The 25489-nt window shown below is 36.1% G+C and overlaps 1 protein-coding gene across 1 annotated transcript in view; it reads right to left on the bottom strand.

Moving 5' to 3' along the window:
- LOC120629853 (apoptotic protease-activating factor 1-like) overlaps positions 1–17851 on the bottom strand; it is a 34601-nt gene extending 16750 nt beyond the window's left edge. Inside the window, exons 1-6 of the mRNA XM_039898921.1 lie at positions 17680–17851; positions 6346–6503; positions 3993–4220; positions 2758–2966; positions 1462–1756; positions 384–616 (exon numbers count right to left, since the gene is read on the bottom strand). Coding sequence (XP_039754855.1) covers positions 384–616; positions 1462–1756; positions 2758–2966; positions 3993–4220; positions 6346–6483 — 1103 coding nt within the window. The 5' untranslated portion in view covers positions 6484–6503; positions 17680–17851. The remainder of the gene's footprint in view (positions 1–383; positions 617–1461; positions 1757–2757; positions 2967–3992; positions 4221–6345; positions 6504–17679) is intronic.
- Positions 17852–25489: the final 7638 nt, after the last annotated feature.

Below are 25489 nucleotides of genomic sequence, written 5' to 3'. Positions count from 1 at the left end.
GATTGTGTTATGGGTACTAAGATGACTGATGAATATTTTAATGAATAATAAACATACTCGTAAATACTTATAATAAACACTAAAAAACACTCATGCACGTCACACAAACATTTTACAGTTGTAGGAACCCACGGCCTTGGACCCAGAAAGCAGGGTCGCTGCCCACTGTGCCAATCGGCCGACGTTTCAAAAGTTGTAATACTTATGCAGTGTTATATTTGAACTGACAGAATCCTTTCAATTAATTATCAGAACATGAATAATCATTGTATAACTAATCCGACGTTATGCCACGTTTGCCAAAAAGGCCCCTAGGCTATAACAAATTTCGAATATTCGTTAATTGCGATCGTATTTTTGCAAGTAGTGTGAAAATGACTTACAAAAACAAATCCTTTTTCTCCAGTTTATTCAAATAATAGTTCCAATGTCTAGTTCCGTGGACAAGCTTTTCTTTATTCTCAGCTAACTCGGCACCAATCAATGCAATGTGGAACGGACTGCCTTTGCATATTTCGTGTAACCTCTTCGCTTGTCTTGGTAAGTTTGACACTTCGATGTCAAGACACGACGCGAACAAGGCGAGTGATTCCTCCTCTGAGAAATGGTTTTCTATCTGAAAGCAATTTAAATCATTTTCATCAGCCTATTTTTGATATTTGTAATTTATGAGCATTCTACTGTCTAACATTCATTCTGATTACTTCATCATTTATGTGTCTTTAGTTATAAATATTGTTTTATATCTGTATTAAACATATAAAAGGTAGTTGTGTTAGTTACACCATTTATAACTCAAGAACGGCTAGACCAATTTTTATAATATTTGATTTTTTGGATTTCTCTTCGTCCGGAATAGGATAATAAGTATTGAAATATCCATCCATCAAAAAAAAAAGATCCGCGGTACGAAGTTCGCCGGGACAGCTAGCATATTATATATATTTATTTAAGTAATGAAATATTTATTTTACGGGTATATGTATATATGCACTACCTAACTATTTTATTTTTTGTCTATCTTCGCCATTGGTTTTCTGGAAGAATTTTTATGTACTTTTCTTTTTTTATGTACTTCTTGTGGTGTGCAATAAAAGTATTTTCATCAATTCATTCATCAAATCAAATCAAATCAAATCAAATCCTTTTATTTGCATAAAACATTGTAGGTATACATGTTTAGTCATAATATATGACATGCAAATCTTAATTTAAACAAATTCATTTATGTAATAATTAATAAAACATCAAAATAAATAAAATCAAAATAATCGGCTGAATATAATAAAATTTCATTAATTTTACTGTATGGAGCAATAAACTTGGGATGTCAAGTAAATCACTAAACTTGTAATAATATATTACTACTTTTCTTTTCGAATAGGTAATAATTTCACAGAACAACTCAAAGCGTTACAAAAAAACAAAATTAACCTCAAGTATTGGTAAAATTATTTATACCTTAACAATCTGCGGATTAAAATTAGACACGACATCAGTATCCCTCGTTGTCACCAATATCCTGCAGCCAATATCGAACGCCTCAAGGCATTTTTTCTCATTCAGTTCATCGAGTACAAGCAAGGCATCTTTTAACTGTGTTTCAGCGAACAAAGTCTTAAGTCGGTCTCTTAATTCTTGCCAGGAGAGATCGTAGCTTGACATCGAGTCACCATTCGAACATATACTGGACATTGATATGGTAGGTTTCATTTGTGAAATTTGTAACGATAGTGAGGATGCCTTACGGTATAATCTGTAAGAGTAAAGGTTGACATGTAATAAAAACTTTTTTCTAAATAGATAAAATATCTGTAAATCCAAAATAACTTTAAAATTATACTATATGCCCATTAAAACAAAAGTACAACCTAAGCATACGGTAAAGAAGCTGATTTCCTGTCTAATTGCCTGGGCTCATCTTCGAAGCGGCCGATCTGATCTAGATTGAACCGTCATTAGAAGATAGAGCATTACGCACAAATAACACGTTACAACAAGCGTTTGAAACAGCACACTATCAAATATAAAAGCCTAAAACCGGGGGGGGAATCTTCTTAAAAGATACCCGATGGGAGAATTATCACTAAAACCCCTGCAGCTTTAGTACATATCGGGAGGCTCCGGTGCCTCCCCTGCACAACGCTTGTAGCTCGTCCCGGAAAGATTAATGATTCCGAGGCCCCAAACCTAGTACCCCCAACTAAAATCCTGCGATAATAGCTTTCATAGCATATTCTGCTTTAATATATTTACTGTGCTACAAGATAGCGGGTTACGTATACTATTTTTCATTTCGGAATTCAACCTACAAGATGAAAAAGTGGGGGTTGAAGATTATACAATATTTCGATGTTCGTCAAAATCGGGGGATATTTAATTTAAGGACGTTAGCATCCGCTAAGAGAGACTTTTATTAGTGTCCCACCCAAAAGCCGTGATATGGCGATAAGAGGATCGTTCGAAAGTTCTGTTTTTGAAGAAAAAAAATGCAGTTTCATTAAGAGGTACCCAGTGGCGTGCACTTCATACATTCTTTCAAGCACTGCCTACCCTAATTATTTCATATAACTTTTATAGTAGGAGGATTTTTCCATTTTATGCTATCTTCCTGCTTTATGCCTACCCTGGTCATTAACTATATGCACGCTACTGGAGGTACCTTAAGCTTCAGCTTTGTTTATAAATCATAAATAAGCGTTTAGAGTCAGAAGTCACGCGTAACGTATTAAATATATAGCACAGAACAATACTCACTTATTTTGTTGAGCAATAATATCATCGTCAGTCTTACAATCGCTGAAATTAAACCAAAACATAACTCCGTTGAAGTCTGAAGTAATCAATAGCGGATTACTTCGTAGCACGCTGATGGTGAGAGCAGTCTTCCCACATCCAGACATACCGTGAAGTACCAAGATTTGATGTCGATTCAACGATTTCAGTTTCACTAGAACATCTCGTTCCTTGGGACAAGAACAATTACTTTAATTAACTTTTTTTTTATTTTCTTATTCACAAGTTAGTCTTAGACTGCAATCTCACCTGATGCAGCCTAAGATGGTAGCGGGCTGACCTGGTAAGGGTACGGCAGTTATAAGACAGTCTCCATGGACCTTAGAGCCTCCATCCTGACTAGACCAGCGAAAATTCAGAAATAATAAATTCCCAAATGGCTCTTGCCGGAGATCGAACCCGGCACCTCTCCCTTATAAGACCACAGCGTTAGCCACTGCGCCAACGAGGTCGTCAGATATCAAACTAGCTGTTGCCAGTCTCTTCGTCCGCTTTTATTTTGTGTTTTTAAAAATCCTTTTAAAATAGCTTTTATTTTGGGATAAAATGTATCATATGGCCATCTCCAAGATGCAAACTATTTCAATGCAAAATTTTACCAAGATATGTTAAGCGGTCCTCATGGGTTATAAATGTGTTTTTTTTAAATAGCGCGGATAATGTTTACCGCGGTTAAATATTACCGCAGCTAACTTCCGCAAGGACATAAAGTTTGAATCATACTTTAATAAGCGTATTGCGCAGTTATGACATCTTAAACGATTTTACCAGAATACCTTCCTTCAACCATCTTATATTCTTTTCTCTTGTAGAAACTTCCGGAATACGCTGTTCTTTTATTATCTCCACAGCTCTCCTCTTTACATATACGAACATAAATAAATTATCTTACCAAAGTAATTTTTCTTAAACATAAATTGAAAATTACAAGAACACCCGACTTTCAATTTAGTTTACCTACATTATTCCACTAGTCAAGCGCTTACATTTACATTTGATAGTCATATTCAGGGAGTTATAAAAAATATGTAATCTACTATTTTGTGGCGCTGGTCATCTTAGACCGATTTGCATCAACCATAGATAAGAACACTCCCTACTTATTTTCTTTGCAACCGATCAAAACCGATTGATCCTTACGATGCCACAGACAACACACACGCGTTCTTGCGGCAAAGATAAATAAATGATCTCACCAAAGACATTCTTCTAACAAAATGATCAGGTAGACGCGGCACATCTCCGCGACTGAGGTTGTCCTCAAAACTGTCCTCGATCATGGTTTTATTGTTCTCCACAGCTAACTTCTCCCACAACCACTTGTAGTCTTTGGCAAGGCTGTCCACAAAAGCATTGAATGCGCTGTTATTACCGCTCTGCAGTAACGTATCGAGGAGATATCTTGCACGGTCGACACGATCTGTCTGTTAAACATGAGAAAGAATATGTAACAACAAAAGTATTTGGTTAATTATTGGGATTGCAAAATCCACAAAAAAAACAATCAATCGCTTTTGGGTAGGTACTCAGATCTTCGCTTCAAGAAATGTTTCCACAAATTACGTTACTAATTTCCTGAAAAACTATCTGGCCGAATTAAATGCAGTTTCTAGCATTGCATGGGTTACTGCTATCGCTACCTCAGAGCTGTTTTTTTAGATACTTTTAAGGTTGATTAATAATTACATATATAGCCCAGTGGATAGGAACTCGACTTCACTTTCAGGGGGCCGAGTTCGAATCCCAGCACGCACATCTAACTTTTGTAAGTTATTTGCGTTTAAAGTAATTAAAAAATATCACTTGCTTCGACGGTAAAGGAAAACATCGCGAGGGAACCTGCAAACCTGAGAGTTCTCAATAATGTACTCAAAGGTGTGTGAAGTCCACCAATCCACGTGGATCAGCGTGGTGGGCTACGGCCTTAAAACCTTCTGATTGTGAGAGGAGACCCGTGCCCTGTAGTGGGCCAGTAATGGGTGTGATATGATGATGATGAATAATTACAATACTGCAGCAAGGCTAGCATGGGCAAGAGACAATTATCTCCCCGGGGAAAGGATAAAAATGTATCTTCTCCTACAGCTTTATCAACTCTCGGAGCATTGGCGTACAAGTGGATACAATATCCAAATAATATAATGCGTAATAATAAACGGGGTTAAACTTCTCCCATTCCATGTTCCCGTATTCTAGCAGATGGGCAGGTTAGTTATACCTGCCAGGGGATATAATCGCGAGATATAATTTTTGTCTTCAACCTGTGCTAGACATGCAGAACATGCTAGTAAAAATACAATTATGATGAAATAAATTTCAATAAGATACGTGTTCACAATTGATAAGCACAATATTAATAGGCAGATCATATTTCATTGGATTATGATTTATGACTAATACATAGAAATGGTAGCCAGTATTTTATCTATTGAAGTACTTTTTTCCTTTCATCACAAGTAGGTACCTATTAAATAGCGACTATGTTTTCAGGTATCAATACAGATACCTTATCGAATATTTCGATATATCGTAATTCATAAGTAGGGTTTTCCTCAATGACTAATTAACTCGACTTTGATCTCATCTGATGGTGTTAGCGACCACGCAGTCTTAAGAATATGATGAATAGTGTACTTTGATTTTACAGAGTGCACTACGACTACAAAACAGTTAAAACGAGATTAACTTGTCAAAGTCAAAAATATATTTATTCAAGTAGGCCCATAGGTGGCACTTTATATGCGTACATGAAAATTACAGGGTAGTGAAATGATGGCGATGACCATATTGCTAAACCAGAAACAAAAGCTACGAGGGTTCTAAACGCGTCCTGGTCTAAGAAGAGGCCCACAACAAACTTAGCCGGGTGTTTTTTTTTCATATCACCATCTCACATTGTCAAAATGTCTTGTTTTTCTGATCGGAATACAGCTACCACCCGACCTACTCTGCGGGTGACGTACGAGGCTACTAAGGGAATATAACAAATAACGGTTAGTAGAGTTCTCTCTGCTACTGCTATTAACCCATCTGCCCAGCCCGCAGCGTGTTGGTTACGGGCAATCAAACTGGACTATTACAGACTATTGATGATACTATTGTTTTGTCTAAATGGTAACATAGCCATCGTATAAGGCTAACTAGACCTGCGCTGACCCAAGAGTTATTGGCATGGCCCGGGAATCCATGCCTCGTGATCAAGTAACGAGGGATTATTAGTCGATAAAAATATGTTTTTTTTATATAGTCCCAGTAGGTGGACAAAGCAGATGATCCACCTGATGATAAGTGGACAACCATCGCGTTTAAATATGCAAGGAGCACGTCTCGCAACATCCTGCCTTGTGTCCGTCAGTTTGAGGCGTAGGTGTTAAGCCTCTAGGGTCTTTTAAGTACATCGGCAACCAAGCCCTTCAGACCGGAACACAGCATTGCAAAAATGCTGCTTGACGGCAGAAATAAGCATGACGATAGTACTACCCCGGACGAGCTCTGTCACAAAAAGCTCACTAGAACTATTATTACTAAAACAATGTCCAAACTTCTTACCAAGTTGTAGATATGAGCGAAAACTTCGTTCGATATAGCATTATTGGTGAACAGCTCGTCCAATATGAAGTTGACATCAAGATCCTTCACGATATCCTGCTGATGGTGTTGCAGCAACATCCGGTTCCTGATATCCATGGTCGGTGTCTGACATTCATCTGAAAGAAAATAAATTCCACTTTTATTTATATACTAAGTAAAACTAGCCTCCCTCAGCGGTTTGGCTTAGGTGATTGGACAGATGAAAATTGCAATGCTTCGCATTTCAAACTCGGTTTGTCATTTGATATTCCTAACTAGCTGTGCTCCACGATTTCATCCATGTTAAATTTGGATAGCACTTAGGTTTTATTCAGTAACTAATATCTATACCTGGATTATTGCGGATAAAGAAAAAGTGACCTAGAATCAAATTATTCGCATCTTCTGTCCTAGGTGATAAAATCGCTGCAACATTTTACATGAGGACTTTTGCCTCAACATACAGTATGCAACGTCGAAAAAAAAAATCAGATCTTACTAGTATACTACACACCAAACAGATGTACTCTCTACGCACGTTTCGCTCCGAATGATAAGCTGAGGCATAAATAATTGTTAAGTAACAATTTATATACAGATTCTCCTGCTTTTCGCGGAATATAGGAAAAATAAGCTTAATCGTCATAATATATGATGGATTTCCATAAAGTAACTCTTCTAACAAATATTTAGTGGTAAATTGTTTTCGTAGAACGTTGCATTTTTAAGTTGGGAACTGCAGACCCCAACGCCCATTGGTTCTCGGTCGATGAATTAAATACAAGTATGTCCTTTGAGCGACAACCATGGCGACAAGATTCAAACTCGTAGACCCATTTCGGTGTTCAGTTCTATTGATTTCCATTTTTCGGATTTGATCACGTAGCATAGACCATCTAAGTTATTCTGAGATTTCTTATCAGGCACATAATTAGCGATCATGATTCGGAGTCGTAAGCTATCTGGCCGCTATCTGTACCAAGCTCCGGTCGAAGCTATTGCTCTCTTGGCACTGAGAAAGTTTGAACGAAAAGATATCCCGAAGTTTTCCGAACGCTAATGGATAGATTTGGTGACAGTGGCGATCTCAATAGATCCGTTATTCATCGTAATATTTAGATTTCCATATCCAGTTCATCAAAATGAAGGACAGGCATAATCATCATCATCTTAACTACAGCAATACTTCTGCTGGACATGGTCAGTCGTAGGGTTTTTCGACACGCTACGGTTTCGTGCAGCTTATATCCAGGGACTCCCTACGGCTCGTTTTATATATCCGCCTTGTCTATCAACACTGCACTTTACAGTGCAGAGCCCCCACTCCAGCGACTCGTGACGAGCTCAATTCTGCTGGGCAGCCTTCGGGAAGCATCACAACATCTTATCATCCAAGATTCCTGTGCCTGAAGACGAAAGTCTTTGGAACTGCTAGTTCGTAGGGTTAGCATTAAAATCAGAAACAAGGTTTCTTTCTATAGGCCACACAAGACTCAGAGTCACTCAGCGGACAACAGAAAGAGCTCGTAGTCTCTCTACGAGGTCAAATCTGAAATGAGGCAGGCCGTGAAAGAACCAGGTTTACTCACAGCTTCGCGAGTGACGAAGCTGAAGTGGCAGTGCACGTAAATCGGAGAACCAATGGGCGTTAGACCATGGTGGTAAAGAACACGTATAAAATATTATTATAATAATAGACAGACCCTGTTACAGTTTTTATTTTATATCGATTTCTAAGCTCTAACCCACTTGGATCCTCCGATGATATGCCACGATTACAATGTCAGGATGTTAGATATCCTGACAATTTGATAACAGATTAGATAATTTTCGAACGCATTGCTGCATTCTATATTACACATGTCACTGGCTCAAGTATTTATTAATAGGAAGCCTTTGGAAGGAAGAAATTGTCGAAGAAAATTGGTATTTCATGATGAGTTCTGGGTGTTAAATTTAATATAAAATATGACTTCAATTATTTTATATCATTTCATAACAAACAATAAAAAAAAGGGTAAACAAAAATGGTTGAAAAGTAAAACTTTACTAATAGGTACATTATTTTACTGAGCGATATGCTTGGAAATCAGACATAAAATGGGAGCAACATAATGATACCTGCACCTTTTCAATAATATTAATGGGATCAGATCCGACAGACGTACGTATGGATTAAAGTAATCAAAAAATGTAAATATTATGAGTCAATTTGTGAATTTTTTCACTTTGGGTTTTAGTTAAAAACTTGGGTTATTTTTAGGGCCTTTCTGACGGTAAGAGAAAAACCATTGTCTATAAACAGAGCAACACTTCCCATGAACAAATAGCTAGTTGCCGCCCTGTGTCCATCAGCCTAATGCATAGGTGTTAAGCCTCATGCGCTCGTACGTTCATGTGTGTGCATTACACCGGCAACCACGCCCAAACCGAAACAAAGCATTGCAGCAATGGCGCTTCGCGGCAAAAATAAGCATGGTGGTAACTGCTCACAAAAAGCTCTACTACTACTACATAACGGCGCGGCGGGTTTCCGAGCTTCCGGTGCGTACTTAGAAGATCCCGGAGCCGGCCAAATATGTCCGACCGAGGGGGTTTTAGTAGGTATAACTCCCAAACTTCTACATAACCCGATCTACCGAGGTCGGGTGTCTGTGAAAAAGATTTCCCTCCCGTAAAAAAATAGGAGGCAGGAGCGTCTTTCTAAGTTTTATTGACCCTATTAACAAAAAGGGTCGGATATACTCTTAACTAAATTTCGAAACCAGTTTTAATTTCGGACATTAGCTCGGGAAAACAGAAAATGATTTCGTGTAGAGAACTTCGAATTACGAGAGAATATTCCTTATCTTGAATTTGATGTGTTGTTTTTGTTTTATAGAAGGCAAAACTCACATCTTCTTGTTTAAACATAGACCAAATAATTTAGCTTAAAAATCGGGTCACATAATAATCTCCAGTAGTAAACACTATAATTTAAAAACTATATATCTGAGATCGCTATGAGGTTATTATTAATTGAACATAAAATTTTAGCATGTAGATACATTTTAGAGCGTCACGGGATTGTTAAATAATATGAGTATGAGCATTTAATATTATGCTGCAATTGCAAAATAGTTTTGAAATTTTACAATTGTTATCATTGGTTTCATATTTAACAAAGTAGCTTTATGTAATGTAAATATGAAACCGATGATAACAATGAGATGTGAATAATTAATTTCGACTATTATAGATATTCATATAATACCTATCATCTTGTATTGCGCAACATATTTGTTTGCAGAATTAGAAACCTAATGCTACGCCTAACCTAACCTACGTAGCGGTATTTGGGATCGGTTATTAAGATTATCATAGAAATCCAAAGAATTACGTAAGGATGCCGATTTCTTACGTAATTTTGGACGAGGTCTTTTTTTTATACCACAAGCTAGCCCTTGAGTGCAATCTCACCTGTTACGATGCAGTCTAAGGTAGTAACGGGCTAACCTGTTAGGGGTTAGGGCTAAACGGTTTCTACAAGACAACGTAACGGAACGCTAAATCGCTTCGCGGTAGATCTTTGTCGGTAGGATGGTAACATGCCACAGCCAAAGCCCCAGTCGAAACTACGCTCTAATGTCAGTATAACCCTAAGTTGTGGTCTGAAGCATTTAGGAGGTGCCCTTAGGATGAAGCAATCTGAGCCGCGTAACTCGAACAAGCTCATGACTAAGAGAACCGAAACGACGGAAATTCACGAAAATTAAGCAGTAAAAATGAACGTTACTAAGATAGTTTAAGATCTAATAAAGCACATCTAACTAGTTATTAATACAGCTTTTTGGAGAGTCCCATGAAAAGTGTTTATCCATAGAGATGGCAATAAAACGGGAGATAAGTCAGTTGGGACATTTTAAAAATAACTAAACGTAATGTTTACATGTTTAATGACTAACCCGTTTATTGAACTGCATTTGTTTGGGTTAACCTTTAGATTGACATTCATGATTCAACGATTTTAGGCTGCGAATTTGCGTGTGGTTTAGTTTACTCAGAAGGTTACTCAGAGAGATAGCGAGATGGTGGTAGTATGACTTAGTATGGTAAACATGGTAGCAAACCTTTATTGGCCACAGATCAGAACTTCACATACTTAAAAATATTATGTATACTTTTAATCATTTTTAGCATATTAATGTATAAATGTAGTAGTTGGCCAAAGCGTACCACAAGTCAATTTGCCTCAAGTTTGCGTTATGCGTACGACTAATCACAAGATTATTGCTCAAACGCACTTGGTCGCACGCTGGACGCAAACATCAACGCTGCAAAGACGCTGGATGGACGCGGTGTGGCCTCGCTAAATAATTTAAAACTAAAAATCCTTCCTAATATATTATAACCACACTAATATTATAAACGCGAAAGTTTGTTTGCTGGTTTGTTTGTCTTTTCTTCACGCAACTAAGCAACAGAACGACTTGATTTTCGGGCATAGAGTTAGTTGAAAGGACGGAAGAGTAAGATAGGCTTTTTATCGCGGGAAAACTAACGGTTGCCACGGAATTTGTAAAAAAAACTGGCAACAGCTAGTTTAGATATAAAAATGCAGATCGGATTATTTAATAAGATGGGGCAACTATAAGGATAGGTCGATTTATAAAAGGTGCATAGTTGTATACCTCGACTAAGGCGAGTTCAGCCACATAATAGAACGATACCTACATAGTTTAAAGTGAATGCATTAATATACCTTAGAAACGATCAGCAACTGATGAAATGTAAAACCCACACGCAACACAAATTTATAAAGTTTATAAAAAATACACACAAAAAACACTTTTGATAATCAAAGAACTACACCCGAACTTAATGAGTCTCTTTAAATGAGTGAACATAACAGCTAACAGCAGAATGGATTCGTCAATTCTCAATATGACCTTGCAGATTAGAGACACCTACACGTAAATAAGATGGGTATACAGTCAAAAATATGAGAACAACTAGGTACTGCCATTGACCGTACTATGATTGTCAAGGTCGCGATGATTTGTTCGAGTGGCAATGTAAATATTTTAAAGTGCAGGACATACAGAAAACTTCGTGTTATCCATTATAGAAATACAAATTAATAAAGTCTGTGATTTTGTAATGACTGTCTCATTCTAAGCTCATATGATCATTTGAACGATAGCATAAGCCAATATATATATTTTTTGTTCTTTTTTATTGGCTGTTGGCGGGGCTACGAATCTCGAACTTCTTGGGTTTTGTGAAAATCAGGGTTGAAGCTTATATCAACGTTTGGTTTTTGAAGATGGAGCAGTTAAAAGCTAGTTAGATTTAAATAGATTTAAATGAACATTCTGCATATATGTTTTTTTTTTTGAATGAACATGGCTTATGGCCATTTAACTTACTCATAAATTAGATCCTTCTCTCTATCACATGTATGCAGATGATATCCAAATCTATCGCCATTCAACCCTTGATAACCTTGGTTCTACTGTTGCCGCTATTAACACCGATCTTGATGAAATTTTTGAGTGGAGCAGGCAGTATGGACTTAAGGTTAATCCAGCAAAATCTCAGGCTATTATTATTGGAAGCCCTGGTATGCGGTCAAGGGTTGATTGGGGAAATCTACCTAGTGTTGATTTTAATGGTGTCACAATTCCGTTTTGTGCCTCTGTAAAGGACCTTGGCTTGCATCTTGATAAAGAGTTATCGTGGTCTGTGCAAGTCAGGGATTTGAGTAGTAGGACTTTTGGCACTTTTAGGTCGCTGTGCCGTCTGCGATCCATTCTTCCAATCCCGACTAAAGTTATGTTAGCACATTCTCTTTTTCTCTCTATTCTCGACTATGCGGACGCAAGCTATCTTAATTTGACCGAGGACTATCTTAACAAACTTGAGCGTCTTCAAAATCTAGCTATTCGGTTCATATTTGGATTACGCAAATATGACCATGTATCTGAATTTCGTCAGAAGCTTAAGTGGCTCCCTATCCGCCGTCGCCGGGATCTTCATGTATTAGATCTTCATTTAATCCTAAGACTCCTTCTTATCTTAAGGAGAAGTTTAAATTTCTTGGAGTGCAGTCGGAACTTAGATCGAGTCGTGCGCTGACTTTGAGCATGCCGTTCCACAAAACGAAGTTTTATAAGCATCCGTTCACTGTCAAAGCTACTGAATTGTGGAATGCACTCCCATTGATCATAAGACAGTCGAAGTCATTGGGCATATTTAAAAATGCTGTTAAGGCTCATTATCTCGCTCAGTAAAGACGACTATTATTATTTATTTATCTACTCAAACTCATATTTAAGTATTTATGGTATATTAGGATATGTATTAGTATATTTATTTTTTTATATTTATCAATAGTATTTTTAATTTTTTTTTATTTGTGTAGTCTGGTTTATGTATTAGTATGTAGATATTTGTATGTATGTACTAAATATTGTTTTCTTTTTAGTTTTCCTAATCCTAAGGTTGCCTGGCAGAGATCGCTACTTAGCGATAAGGCCTTTTGTATCCTGCTTCATTCTTCATGTGTTTGTTCTTTTTTTTGTCTTGTTTCTTTGCTTGAGTGGTGTACAAATAAAGAGTATAAATAAAAATCCTTATTTATCCATATATTTAGATAAGGTGTGACATTAATTTGACATGTTTTTTTATTATTAATAATATTTTAATTCTAAGCTAAGTTAAGCGAAATTTGGTTAAGAGCAAAGAAATAAATATAAAAGTCTCAAGGGCAGAATAACTATGAAAATTATCATTTGCAGTTGCATACAGTTGCATACAGTTAACTACTACATTTATGACACAAAACTAAACAAAAAAAGATCAAATATAAAAATATACATCCACTCAATAATTTGTTATCCTGCTCTTATTTCCTATAATGTAAACAATTTTGTAATTACTTTTTAATCTTATGTTTTAAAAATATAAACGTACAAGTGTGCTAAATAAATAAAATCAAACAGAATAAAAAGACTTTACATTAAAAAGTTAGGTACAAAAACATTGTTTATATTATAAGGCCATTAAGAAGACAGTGTACAGACTATAGATTTTACAAATTACATTAAATAAACCATAAATTTGATTTCTCTTGTGAATTAAAGCGGATGGGAGTGTAGTTATATCTCACTGTTAGGCACAGGCCACTCACTATAGCACTGAATGTTTAATTAAAACACAGACCCAGTACTCCAATATTTTGGACATATTGGTAATGAATGCAATAATTAATGTAATAATGCTGCCTTGTTATTATATAATGTAAATACTAGTGCAATGACTATGTGTCGCTGTTCACGTAGTGTCCCTTCACAGTAGCATATTGGTAATTTTTCTCTTATCTATAATACGACTTTCCTATTCGGCATATTTGAATTTGCAAATTTACTGATTTTTAAGGAAATATTCTGTATACTTCCTTCAAAATCAGTAAATTTGGTAACCCCACAACTGAATGATTCTCTAAGCAAATACATACTGGGTAAGGAAATAGAATATTCAATATAAAATAGCTCCTCAAAATAATTTTCGAGTATATCTTTCTCTAAAAAAAGTATGACCAGGGATAATTTATCAAATAACAATATGGCCTAGGTTAAGAATTAAGTCATACTATGTGAAACTGCAAAGCAAACTTATTTTGTTCTATATCTACATATCTGTCATGTGACAGGCCCACATTTTTGGAATCACTGCCACCTTCACTCTCCTCTCTCTATTTAGCTCTGAACTTGAATGCTTGCTGAGCTTGAATTTAGCTTATAGGTTGAAAGAACAATATAATAGTGGTGGTGGATACACCCAGAATATCAATTAACTTTAACAGATCTTAAACATCATTCAAATGTCAGCTTCCTCATTACCCACATGTAGGATTGTCAATAACGCCTGTTTTAAATAATTTGACCTGTGAGCTATGTGTCCTACAATGGTAACTTTAGCATGCTTTCGGAGGTTGGCAATCTTTAAGGCAACTTGTGCCTTTGATGCTGCGACTCTGAATAAGGTATAAGAGCTTTTATCAAACCATTATGTAGGTTTTCAGCCATTTTCCTTGGAACTTGCTCTGTATACTGTATTAGATCCAAGTTTCGGTTTCTAAAAGTTAAAGTCTCCTTATATGGCAGTGATATTCAAGCTTTCTTTTCTGTACTTAATATACAACTTCTGTTTGTTCTTTATTTTGGCGACCTAGCATGGTTACGTTTTTTATTTTATACTTTCACTACTACTATACATAGAGCTGATTGCCCTTACAGCTTCTATTTTATGTTCAGTACTATTAATCAAGAGTGAAAAGGCTTCGTTTTGGCAAGCACATTTTAACTTAAGACTGCAACATAATTGTACAAATGCAGTCAAGTGCAAGCCTATCTTAATATATATAAATCTCCTGTCACGATGTTTGTCCGCGATGGACTCCTAAACTACTGAACCGATTTTAAATTAAATTGGCACCCCGTGAGCAGTCTGGTCCAACTCAAGAGATAGGATAGCTTACATCTTTAAGTAAAGTCGCAATTTTAGTTTATTGCAAATTTTTTGTCTATAATTAATTGACAGTCACATGTTATATATATATACTACTATACTCATTTAAGGCTTAGCGATACTGAATACTTTAAAATCAAAATTAAACGCAGACGAAGTTGCGGGCAACAGCTAGTAAATTATAAAAACCTTTGTCTGTCCTATTTCTTCTTCCTTATTATTTAACCTTGTTTGCCTTTTGCTTCCAAGATTTTCTTGTATAGCCTGAGACCTTCAATCAATCTCATTCTGCCATAGTTTTTTACCTTGCCATATTTTGATAGTTATATGAATACTGCTCCTTTTTGCAAGTCAAATCACCAGTCAGCAGATATTATATAAAGCCTGTAGGTTGTACCTAGGCTGAATATAAACTTTTTAAAAATATAAATTGTTTTTCTGGGTTATTCAGGCACCTAACACATTATAGTACACAACAGTCAGTTTCTAATCTTATTATCTTTGAAAAAGCATTTACAAATTCATTTCCAAACACAACAAATACTAATTAGATATAATTCTTTAATAACATTGAGTCAGAAAATGTACCTGCTAACTGGATTGTTTACTTAGATAGACATTCTGATGAGTGATATATAATGTGCTTTGTTAAAAATTAGATTATTAGTGTTTCTTCTTACATGTCTATTATGTCAAAATTTATATTTAAACATGCCTCAGTTAGTCCAAAGATTTACAAAATTGGGTGAGTCTCTGTTAATAATTGATTCCTATACCTTGAAACTCTTAAGTACTAAGTTGTATTTGTATATAAGTACCATTTACTGAATACAGTACATATATGTATTATGTACGCAATTCCTTAATAGCACCTGTATTTAGTTTAGTATGTCAAGGACTTGTTATCTAGACCTGAACTTGAGTCATATTTGTAAGAGAGTGCATTAGAACAAGTATTGATGTTTTATTGGTGTTGTATTGAAGGAAGTTGTGGTCAAATAAACTGATAAGATAATTAACGGAAATAGACTTTTCAATGATAATAACATTTTCATTTAACAAGCGTGTCCTAATTTATAATTATATCGAGGTTGTAAATGGAATTCTCAAAATATTTGAAGATTATTTCTAAGGGGCAATTAGGTATTTTTTATATCTAAAATTTTCTCTGGTCTGGTCTGGTGTGAGCCTTTGGCCGTGGCCACCTTGTCCACAAAGAAGTGCCGCTAAGCGATTCAGTGTTCTGGTGCAATGTCGTATAGAAACCGATTAGGGGTATGACTACCATACTCCCTAGCAGGTTAGCCCACTACGATAATACACTGCATCATCACTTACCACCAGGTGAGATTGCAATCAACATGTGGAATTAAAAAAAAGAGACTAGAGGCAGCTGAAATACCACTTTATTTTACATGTAATAGTCCTACATAACCTCATAAGAGTAGCATCAATCTCTATTAAGTAACTCATTGTATACCCCAAGGAAGCTAAGTAACTCCCAGCCAAATGCTGCTTCTGGAACGGCCCAGGAACAGCAGCACTTATCACAGAGGGAACTATAGGTAGTGGCAATCAGAATAGATTGGCAACAGGCCACATACCATTGGGACTTGGAGCCCTTCATAGCTAGTGCTCCAAGAAGAAGAATGTTGATTTTGGTTGGTTCATGAGCAACCCTTTTTATAAACAATATACAGTGATTCCTACCTGTATGGTCTTTGACACTGTTGCTCAGTTGCCATATTATTAAACAAAGGTGTTGACAACCCTACCTGTAATGCCAGCAGGGCTAGCACAGGCAGGAGACAAAAATAATCTATCCATCTGCTAAAGCACAGGAACATGGTATACGAGAAGTTTAGTCCCGTTTATTATTACACATAAATTATTTGGATATTATTTCCACATGTGAGCCAATACTCTGAGATTTGATAAAGCACAGCTTTAGCGAGAGATAAGTTTTTATGCTTTCCCCAGGTATATAATTTTCTTCTGCCCATGCTAGCTGTGCTGTAATGCGGATTATCTATGAATCAGTTACAGAAGCATCTTTGACAAGCCTTCCTCTAATACCAGTAATGTAAATTTTGAGCCTATAGACAGTTTACTAGAAAACTCACCTACTCTCAAGCTCTTCCAGTATGATCAAAGCAATAAAAGTGACTTAACAAGAGCCTTAAGATAGAAGTATTTGCACATAATGTAGCAACTGTGCAGCTAAAAACTTATGAGTGCAGTGTCATGATAATCAAAAGTATTCTTCTAGAAGTTACATTAGCACAAGAATCTTCAGACTATCTGTACTGACCAATGTGACAAAAAAGAAGAAGCATTTAAGCTTTGCTAGTAGGACTTGATAACTAAACATAATTATCTGGGCAGTCCTCTCATCCACATGAAAAAATTAGGCTTCAGGCTTTTAACTTAATTTGAACAATATAGTTTTCGAATGTTCTAAAAAAAATGTGCAATAAAATTTGAATAAAAAAATAACAGTTACGGCTATTTTAATGTTGAAAAACATCTCAAATCGTTAATGTTAACTGATTGTTATATGTATAAATCAAGCATCTCTGTGTTACATTAAAATACAAAGCTAAACTTTATTCTCTAATGAAATCTAGATGCATGCATAAAATATTTGATTAGACAGGTATACGAAGTCAAATTTGGTCTTATATTATACACAATATCGATAAAAGCATTGTAGATGGCAATGCTTGATGCACATTTGCTATATTCAGTTAATATTCAGCTATAATCCGAACATTTCGTATCTCAGAAGCATGCAATACTTACTCCTTTATGCACAAAATAATGTTGAAGTCATGGAGATGTATTAACTGTTAAACTTTATGGAGTTACCCAATTACTTCATTAAAACATTTTACTTATAAATGATGTCCTAAACCACTTTAGCACCAAATTATTAAAATAACAAAGCACACAAACACTGTACGCTTTCCACTTGTCCCGTTTGTTTTGTACGACAGACAAATGACAATGTGCAATGCATTCTCGAATCACGCAAGTTGCAGCTTGCAAGGATAAATGCATTTTAATTGTAACTTCGTTTTCATTGGTTGGGTTAAATTATAGATGATTTTTGATTGGTGCTCAACTAAAACTTGTGAACTATGGCACAGATTAAACAATTTTGAGACGTCGCATAGATTAAACATAAATCATACTATACGTCAAGCCTAGAATTATCGTGAAGAATATGACATATTTGAGAAAAAATGTCATGACTGGACTTTTATTCCCGATGTTTATTACATATTTTTTTTTAAAAACAAGTGCATAAAGAAAAAAGATATTTTTTCAAACCACAGATGAAAAACTTACAAAATTAGAATTTGTCAAAAGTTTTAGCGCCATTTTTTAAATTTGTTTGACTTGTTCAATATATTGCAGTTTGGATCAGCCAAATGAATAATTATTTTTCTCTTCTTATCGAACAATTATAATAAATTCATTCAGTATAATGTTACTATACTTGTTCAAAATCATTGATTATCGTAAGCGAAACTAAAAATGTGTTTGCAAATTTGAACAATACACAATGATTTTTAATAAAAGGTAAACAGTTTTTGAAACGGGCATTGTATGGCCGCAACTAATGGCAGCTACCATAACCCTTCAGAAGATGAATATTAAGATTAATTTTTACTGTTCTTAGAAATCTATTTTGAGTGCTAGAGTGAACATAACGTATTAATTTTTAAAAGTTTTTTGAAAAGAATAGGTGCATATTATTAATTTTATCAATAATCATCATCAAGTTTCATCATCATCATCGTCACTTCAATTGATTGACGTCCACTGTTGAACATAGGTCTTTTCTAGGGAGTTCCAAAAATCCACGGTCCTGGGCCGCTTGCTTCCATCCGCTCTTCCTCCCTTGATATTGTCTGTAACTACTACTGATACTGTCTTTCGTTGGGGGCCCACCAAAACTGCAGGATGCGGGGTCACTATTTCAGCACCTTGGGGCCCCAACTTCCATCGGTTCTGCGAGCTATGTGCCCCGCCCATTTCAAAAATTCAAAATTCAAAATTCATTTATTTCAACTAGGCCTAATACAAGCACTTGTGAAACGTCAAGTCTGTCCGTGTGTAGTACTCTACCGCCGGTTCAGGAGGCAGATTCTACCGAGAAGAAGCCGGCAAGAAACTCAGCAGTTGCTCTTTTCCAACATCAAAAATTAACATTTTACATTTTAACATTCATTTTTCTATCTTGTGAGAGATGAAAGCGGAGCCGGATGCTTCCAAGCAACCGTGTCATTAAGAAACTCATCAATTGTATAATAACCTCGCTGTAATAAATGTGTTTTAACACATTCTTTAAACTTATGCATCGGTAGGTCCAAAATACCTTAGGAATAATATTATAAAAGCGTATACTCCATCCCACAATTGACTTCTGCACCTTTCGCAGACGATATGCAGATGTCACTAATTTATGACCATTTCTTGTTAGTCGACTGTTTATATCCACTTTTTGTTTATAAAAACTAATATGTTGTCTTACAAATACTATATTGTTATAAATATATTGTGAGGCTACCGTAAGTTAACCTATTTCTTTAAATTTTTCATGGAGGGATTAAGTGATTTAAGTTTATATATTGACCGTACAATCCGTAGCTCTTTTCTAAAATTTGAATATAGTTTCAATATCAGCAGCTTTGTCCTATAGTAAGATCCCGTAAGAGATCACACTATGAAAGTACGCAAAGAAAACAAGTCTTGCTGTTTCTACGTCAGTAATCCTTCGTGTTTTCCTCCAGCTTCGTGACTTGTTAAGCTATGTCGGTAACTAGTTATTCGGACCCCATTTCGGATTTGATCACGTAGTCGACGTCGAGTACTATACTATACTCCTGATTCTAAGATTTCTTATGACGCCCATAGTAGACGAAGTTTCAGATCCGTAAGTCATCACTGGCAATACACACTGTTGGATGACTTTGTTCTTCAGGCACTAAGAAATTATGAAAAGACATCACGAACTTTACACGGCCCATCCGAGTCTGATTGTGAATCGTTTGTCCTACTACTCGAAAGTGTTGAAGTTTCGCAAGTCGTACGTTTGCGACTTCGAGTTCACGCTGATAGTCAGACGTATCTGTTGCAGACTGTAGTGGAAAACAAGTTTCAATTTTTTTTTAATGAAGTAGTTTTCTGATAACGTCTCCTGATGTTTTCAAACTAGCAAGAAATTTTGTGCAGGTAAATGCTATGAAATAGATATCGATTTCATAGCATTTACCTATACTTAAGTATTTTTTATTCGATGATGAAGATTGCGAAGCAGAACCAATTCGCACACCTTAACCCTTTCTCACTGTGGGAGGCCGTGCCCTTTAATGGGTCGGTAATTGGTTGATATATTATAAAATTGCACGTAACTAGGATCCAAAAAATACGTTGCTTGGGAATCCATTGCAAGCGACGGATTGCAGTATACCTACATCGCACGTCAAGGTGACGGAAAATATCATGAGGCAAGCAGATACCGCATGCCTGAGTTCTACGTACTGAACTCAAAGGCGTGTAAAGTTTGCCAATCCGCACATGGCCAGTGTGATCGACTACAGTCTACGGCTTCAGCTCTTCTCTTATATATATATATACTGAAAATCTTGCTTATCTTCAAGTACTAGGAACGTACCTATTAACGCTTATTCACGTGCTTTCCGAGATACGGGGGAAGAGTAAAGGCCAAATTCGTACCTCTGAAGTCGTACACCTATCAAAGTTACCAATTTAGGCAAACGTTGCTTAACGAAGGCTGCACCTTCCACGACGAGTACACCTACCGGCATGGCAGGGTGGTTACGTACATTACAACCGGCTTGACACAGACGTAAATCTCGCGATTTTTGCTGTCAAACGTTACTTTTGCATACAAAAAAATACATCGTGTCGTGAGATACGTAATCATGCGGGCCGTGACTCGCCGTGCTATCAAATTCAAGATATGTACTTAGGTATTTAACTTTTTATTAAATTCTACTACAAGTTAGCCCTTGTCTGCAATCTCACCTGGTGAGATAGTAGAGATATTATATAATAGAATGCATTATTCTAAGATGGTTAATAGCTACCCTGTTAGGGCCATAACAGGTACATTAAACCCGTACCTCTAATCGGTTTCTACGCGGCATCGTAGTGACAGACAGACTAGAGAAAATTTAAATTATAAAACAATAATAATGCAGAAGAAGCGGTGATAGCTCAGTGGGTAGGACTTCGACTTCACTTTTGAGGGGACGAGTTCGAAACCCAGCACGCACCTCTAACTTGTCTTAGTTATGTGCGTTTTAAAAGCAATTAAAATATCACTTGTTTCAACGGTAAATGAAAACATCGTGAGGAAACCGAAAGCCTGAGAGTTCTCCATATTTTTTTTAAAAGCCTCTCTATCGTATTAGGTTTAAGTATTCTGTCATGATTAGTGTTAAAATAAGAATATAAATAAATATATAATGTTCTCAAAGGTGTGTGGAGTCCACCAATCCGCACTGGGCCAGCGTGGTGGACTACGGGTCTTAACCCCTTCTCATTGTGGGAGTAGAGCCGTGCCCTGTAGTGGGCCGGTGATGCGTTGATATATATATATTAATATGTATATATCGTTGAAAATATTATTACCCAATTGAGGCAATTCTCACGGGATTCAAACCTATGACTTACAAGGCCCAAGATCGCTCGCACTAGTGCGGTCCTAAAAATTCATACTTAACTAAAGTCAACATTATTCATTACACATTTTTTTGGTTGCCCAGGTGTGGTATCGCAAACAACTTTGACATAAGCCAAAAGCCTCAAAAGCCAATAGGCTAAATGCACCGAGACCACACAGCATTCTAGCACAATGGCCGCGGTTCGCCGATGCCTCGACTAAGAATGGTATCCATTGTCAATGTCACAACAAGATCGGTTACAATAAATCTTATTAAAGATCGGCCTCACACCGCCATTCATGCGGCTTTTGATATTAGGAGAATAGAATAGAATGTTTACTGTAAACTCGGATATTGCGCGCTTTTGTGGTTTTGCATCTGCTCTACCTGATTTTTTTAAACGAATTCAAAATAGGCTAAAGTTACCAATATATAAAAATATATTAATTAAAATTTATAACTCCTCACTTTTTGATAAAGTGTGCATTATCGCAAGTCCCTTCATTTAATACCCATATTGTGGGAGTTTGAAAAAAAATGTAATTCATCATTTTTTTGGCGGCGGCCATCTTAGGCCGATTTTTATGAAACATAGCTAACTATGTAGCTAAGAACACTCCCGACTAATTCGCAAACAAAGTCAAAATCAGTTCATCAGTTCGGGATTCGTTGTTTGTGTGTGTGGATCACTGAAAAACAATTCCATTGTTTTTGCGTCGGAGGTTAATGAACAGTCGTACCATAATATAGAGGTTCTCTATAACGTTCTTAAAGGCGTGTTAAGTGTACCGATCCGCACTTGGCCAGCGTGGTGACTAAGGCCTCAGACCTCAGCACTCCTCATTCCGCGAGGAGACTCGTGTCCTGTGAGAATGACTTGCCTAATTGCATCTCATTTGCATTGCATTTAAGTTATAATTTACCTACAATTCTTTAGCTCTGCCTTTCGACAGAAAGTTTGTAAGACAACAATTATAATTACAGGATTTGCGACTCTACAAAAGGAATTATTAGGTCAATTTTACTTTGACGACACAGAGTTTAATGCAAAAACCACTCTTCGATTGCCAGTCAAATCTAGTACTAAGGCTACCGTTTTATTTACCTACACTTGAATAAAATATCAGTAGCATTATAAAGAAAATTTAAGAAACCAAAATGTCTATATATAATAGATAATAAAGCGGGTTAATACGCAATTGACGAATTTCTTGAGTACAACTTAGCTTGGAAGCACACTCCGGTTTTACCTCTCGACAATATCATATGTAATATAAAAAAAAAAAAAATTGGAAAAATACAATTACTGCTAACTTTCTTGCTGGCTTTTTCATGGTAGAATCTAACAGATATAAACAAATATACTTGGGGAAAAACAGATATACTTGGGGTTTCAAGTGTTTATTTTAGGTCTGTCTACTTGATAGGTACTTGAAATAAATTGAATTTCGAATTTGAAATCTAAGGCCAACAGCACAAATAAAAGCTCTACAAGAGCAAGAATAGGCAAAATCTTCGGAAACTCATAGAAACACAAGGTAATTCCGGATTCTGTGAGCGTCAAGCAGAGATATACTGAAATGACCAATCGGAAACGTGCGTGGTTTGTTAAATCGCTATATTTACTTCTATGTAATGATTCTTATCACACCAATGGGTATTGTATACTGTATCAACCCCGTGATTTTAAACTCTTGCCCTGAGTCTTGGCGTTTGATGGTCTCCATCATAGTGCTTTTTACGATCTTTAGGGGTTTAACTCTATGATTTTCTCGAAGCAGGTTCGCATGTCCTCGAATAATGAAAAAGTGTAAAACTTGATAGGGATAATAAATACTTCACGACTTCATTACCCTCTTGTAGTTTGTATATACATGTACCTATATTGTATAGATACAACTGGACAGAGAATCGAACATCTTTCTGTTGTTAAAATAACTATTAATAGGATGTTGAATAAATATTCTTTAATAAAGAGAAACGCATATGCACCAATGGCAAGTACACAATTTATAAACTAACTAGCTGTTGCCCGCGACTTCGTCTGTATTTGATTTTGTTTTTTTATATGGCATTAAATTTAGTTGTAGTTCTAAAAAGATTTAAAGTATTCAGTATCGCTAAGCCTAAAATAAGGCGTTTGCTGCTGTCCGCTGAGGAGTTCTGTCCTTTATCTCCAACCTTAATTAAAATTAAACACATATTATAACCTCTATAGTACAAAAATAATTATTTATATCGGTTATAATTTGTCGGAGTTATGGTGTAAAATCGTCAAACATTTTCATCCCCCTCTCCCAAAGGAACCGAGCTTAATGTCGGGATAAAAAGTATCCTATATTACTTCTGACACTTCCAAGAATATGTGTACCAAGTTTCATGATGATCGGTTAAGTAGTTTTTGCGTGAAAGCGTAACAAACAAACTTACATTGACATTTATTATATTAGTAGGGTAGGATGCAACTTTTGAATATACCATATTAAATTAAAAAAAGAATTCATAACTGTTGATTGCTAAACATCCCAGCCACACCCTTGCGGGGCTAACTTGCGGCCATTTGCCATATTGTAAAGTTTTTCGATAATGTAGTAATTAAACATGTACCAGCAATAGAGGCATTAATGTTTATTAGAACAGAATAGAATATAATGTTTATTTACCAGAACAACACAAACAGACTTAGGTACGTACGGAGTAATTTAATACTAAATAATTAATAGTCTTAAGTCGATGATGATCTATCATGGTGATATTTATACACACATTACTCATTTTTTCTTTGGCAGTTGATTACAAATACGAGTATTTAAAATAGTTTTAATTCGAACCTATGTACCTAGATGTTGTTTGATAATATTATATTTGTAACTCCAAATAAGATCTGATAGCTTAACAGGGCGTCAGCAAAAAGGAGAAGTTTACCCTTGTTTAATATTACAAGTAAATTATGTTTAACCTTGTGGGTATTTTTTGAGAGTAGATAAAACTGTGGGAGAAGATAAACATTTTGTACTTTTCCCGTACAGAAAAATATCTCCGGCACTTGCTAGCCACTCATTGTTCTTTTGCACGATCCTATCTTGTTGGGACCCCCGGAATGATGGTGTAACTCTACTTTTAAGGAAGGCTATTCTTTTATTTATATTTTAAGTATGAAGCACTGGCACCTCACAAATGCACGTGAATGATAGCAGTGGAACGCGTTTGAGTTATGCTAATGCACCCCGCGATATGTACCTAAGTATCTAAGAGATTCAGCTGAAACATAGAAGGGGCATTCAGTAATGCTAGTCATTAAATATAGTTGGGATGGAAGTAGGACCAAATATTTATAAGTGAAACTGTAATTTCTTGAACATTACTCCTCATTAAAGTTTTTTTGTAAGTCGATTCTATCCGAACATATTCCAGTCGAATTTGGGAACCCTTATGAGCAATGGATTTCGGTAAACAACATTACATTAAAACCTAACTAAGCCTATTGAATGCAATGACGTACTTAGCCTTTAGCTAACAGGCTATGTCAATGATCCTGTGTATTATGGCATCGTCGAGCGAGAGGTGTGAAAACTAAATTATAACTCAGGAATTAAACAAACATACATACAAACATACATACAGGTGAAGCTAATAAAAGCGTGTTAAAAATCGCGGATCTTATTATATGGGATATTTATTGAATAAGTCTAGTCTTGACATATCGCTTTGTTTGAACAGTGACGTCTAAACAAGATTCTCGTAAGCACTTCGTCGACGTTCAAAGAAAAGTATGGGCTACCTTGTATATAGTGTTTTTGCAGCTGAAAATAACTTTAGTTGCTGTGTCCTTTCTGACATTAAAAATGTACGTCTATTATCTATGGTAAGTACTTGCCCGGGACTCGGGACCCGGGAGTCATCCGCTGGCTCAG

This window comes from Pararge aegeria, chromosome 15, assembly GCF_905163445.1.
Source record: "Pararge aegeria chromosome 15, ilParAegt1.1, whole genome shotgun sequence".
Taxonomy (NCBI): domain Eukaryota; kingdom Metazoa; phylum Arthropoda; class Insecta; order Lepidoptera; family Nymphalidae; genus Pararge; species Pararge aegeria.
Note: the sequence above shows the minus strand (reverse complement) of the source record. Positions and strands in the feature narration are given on the sequence as shown.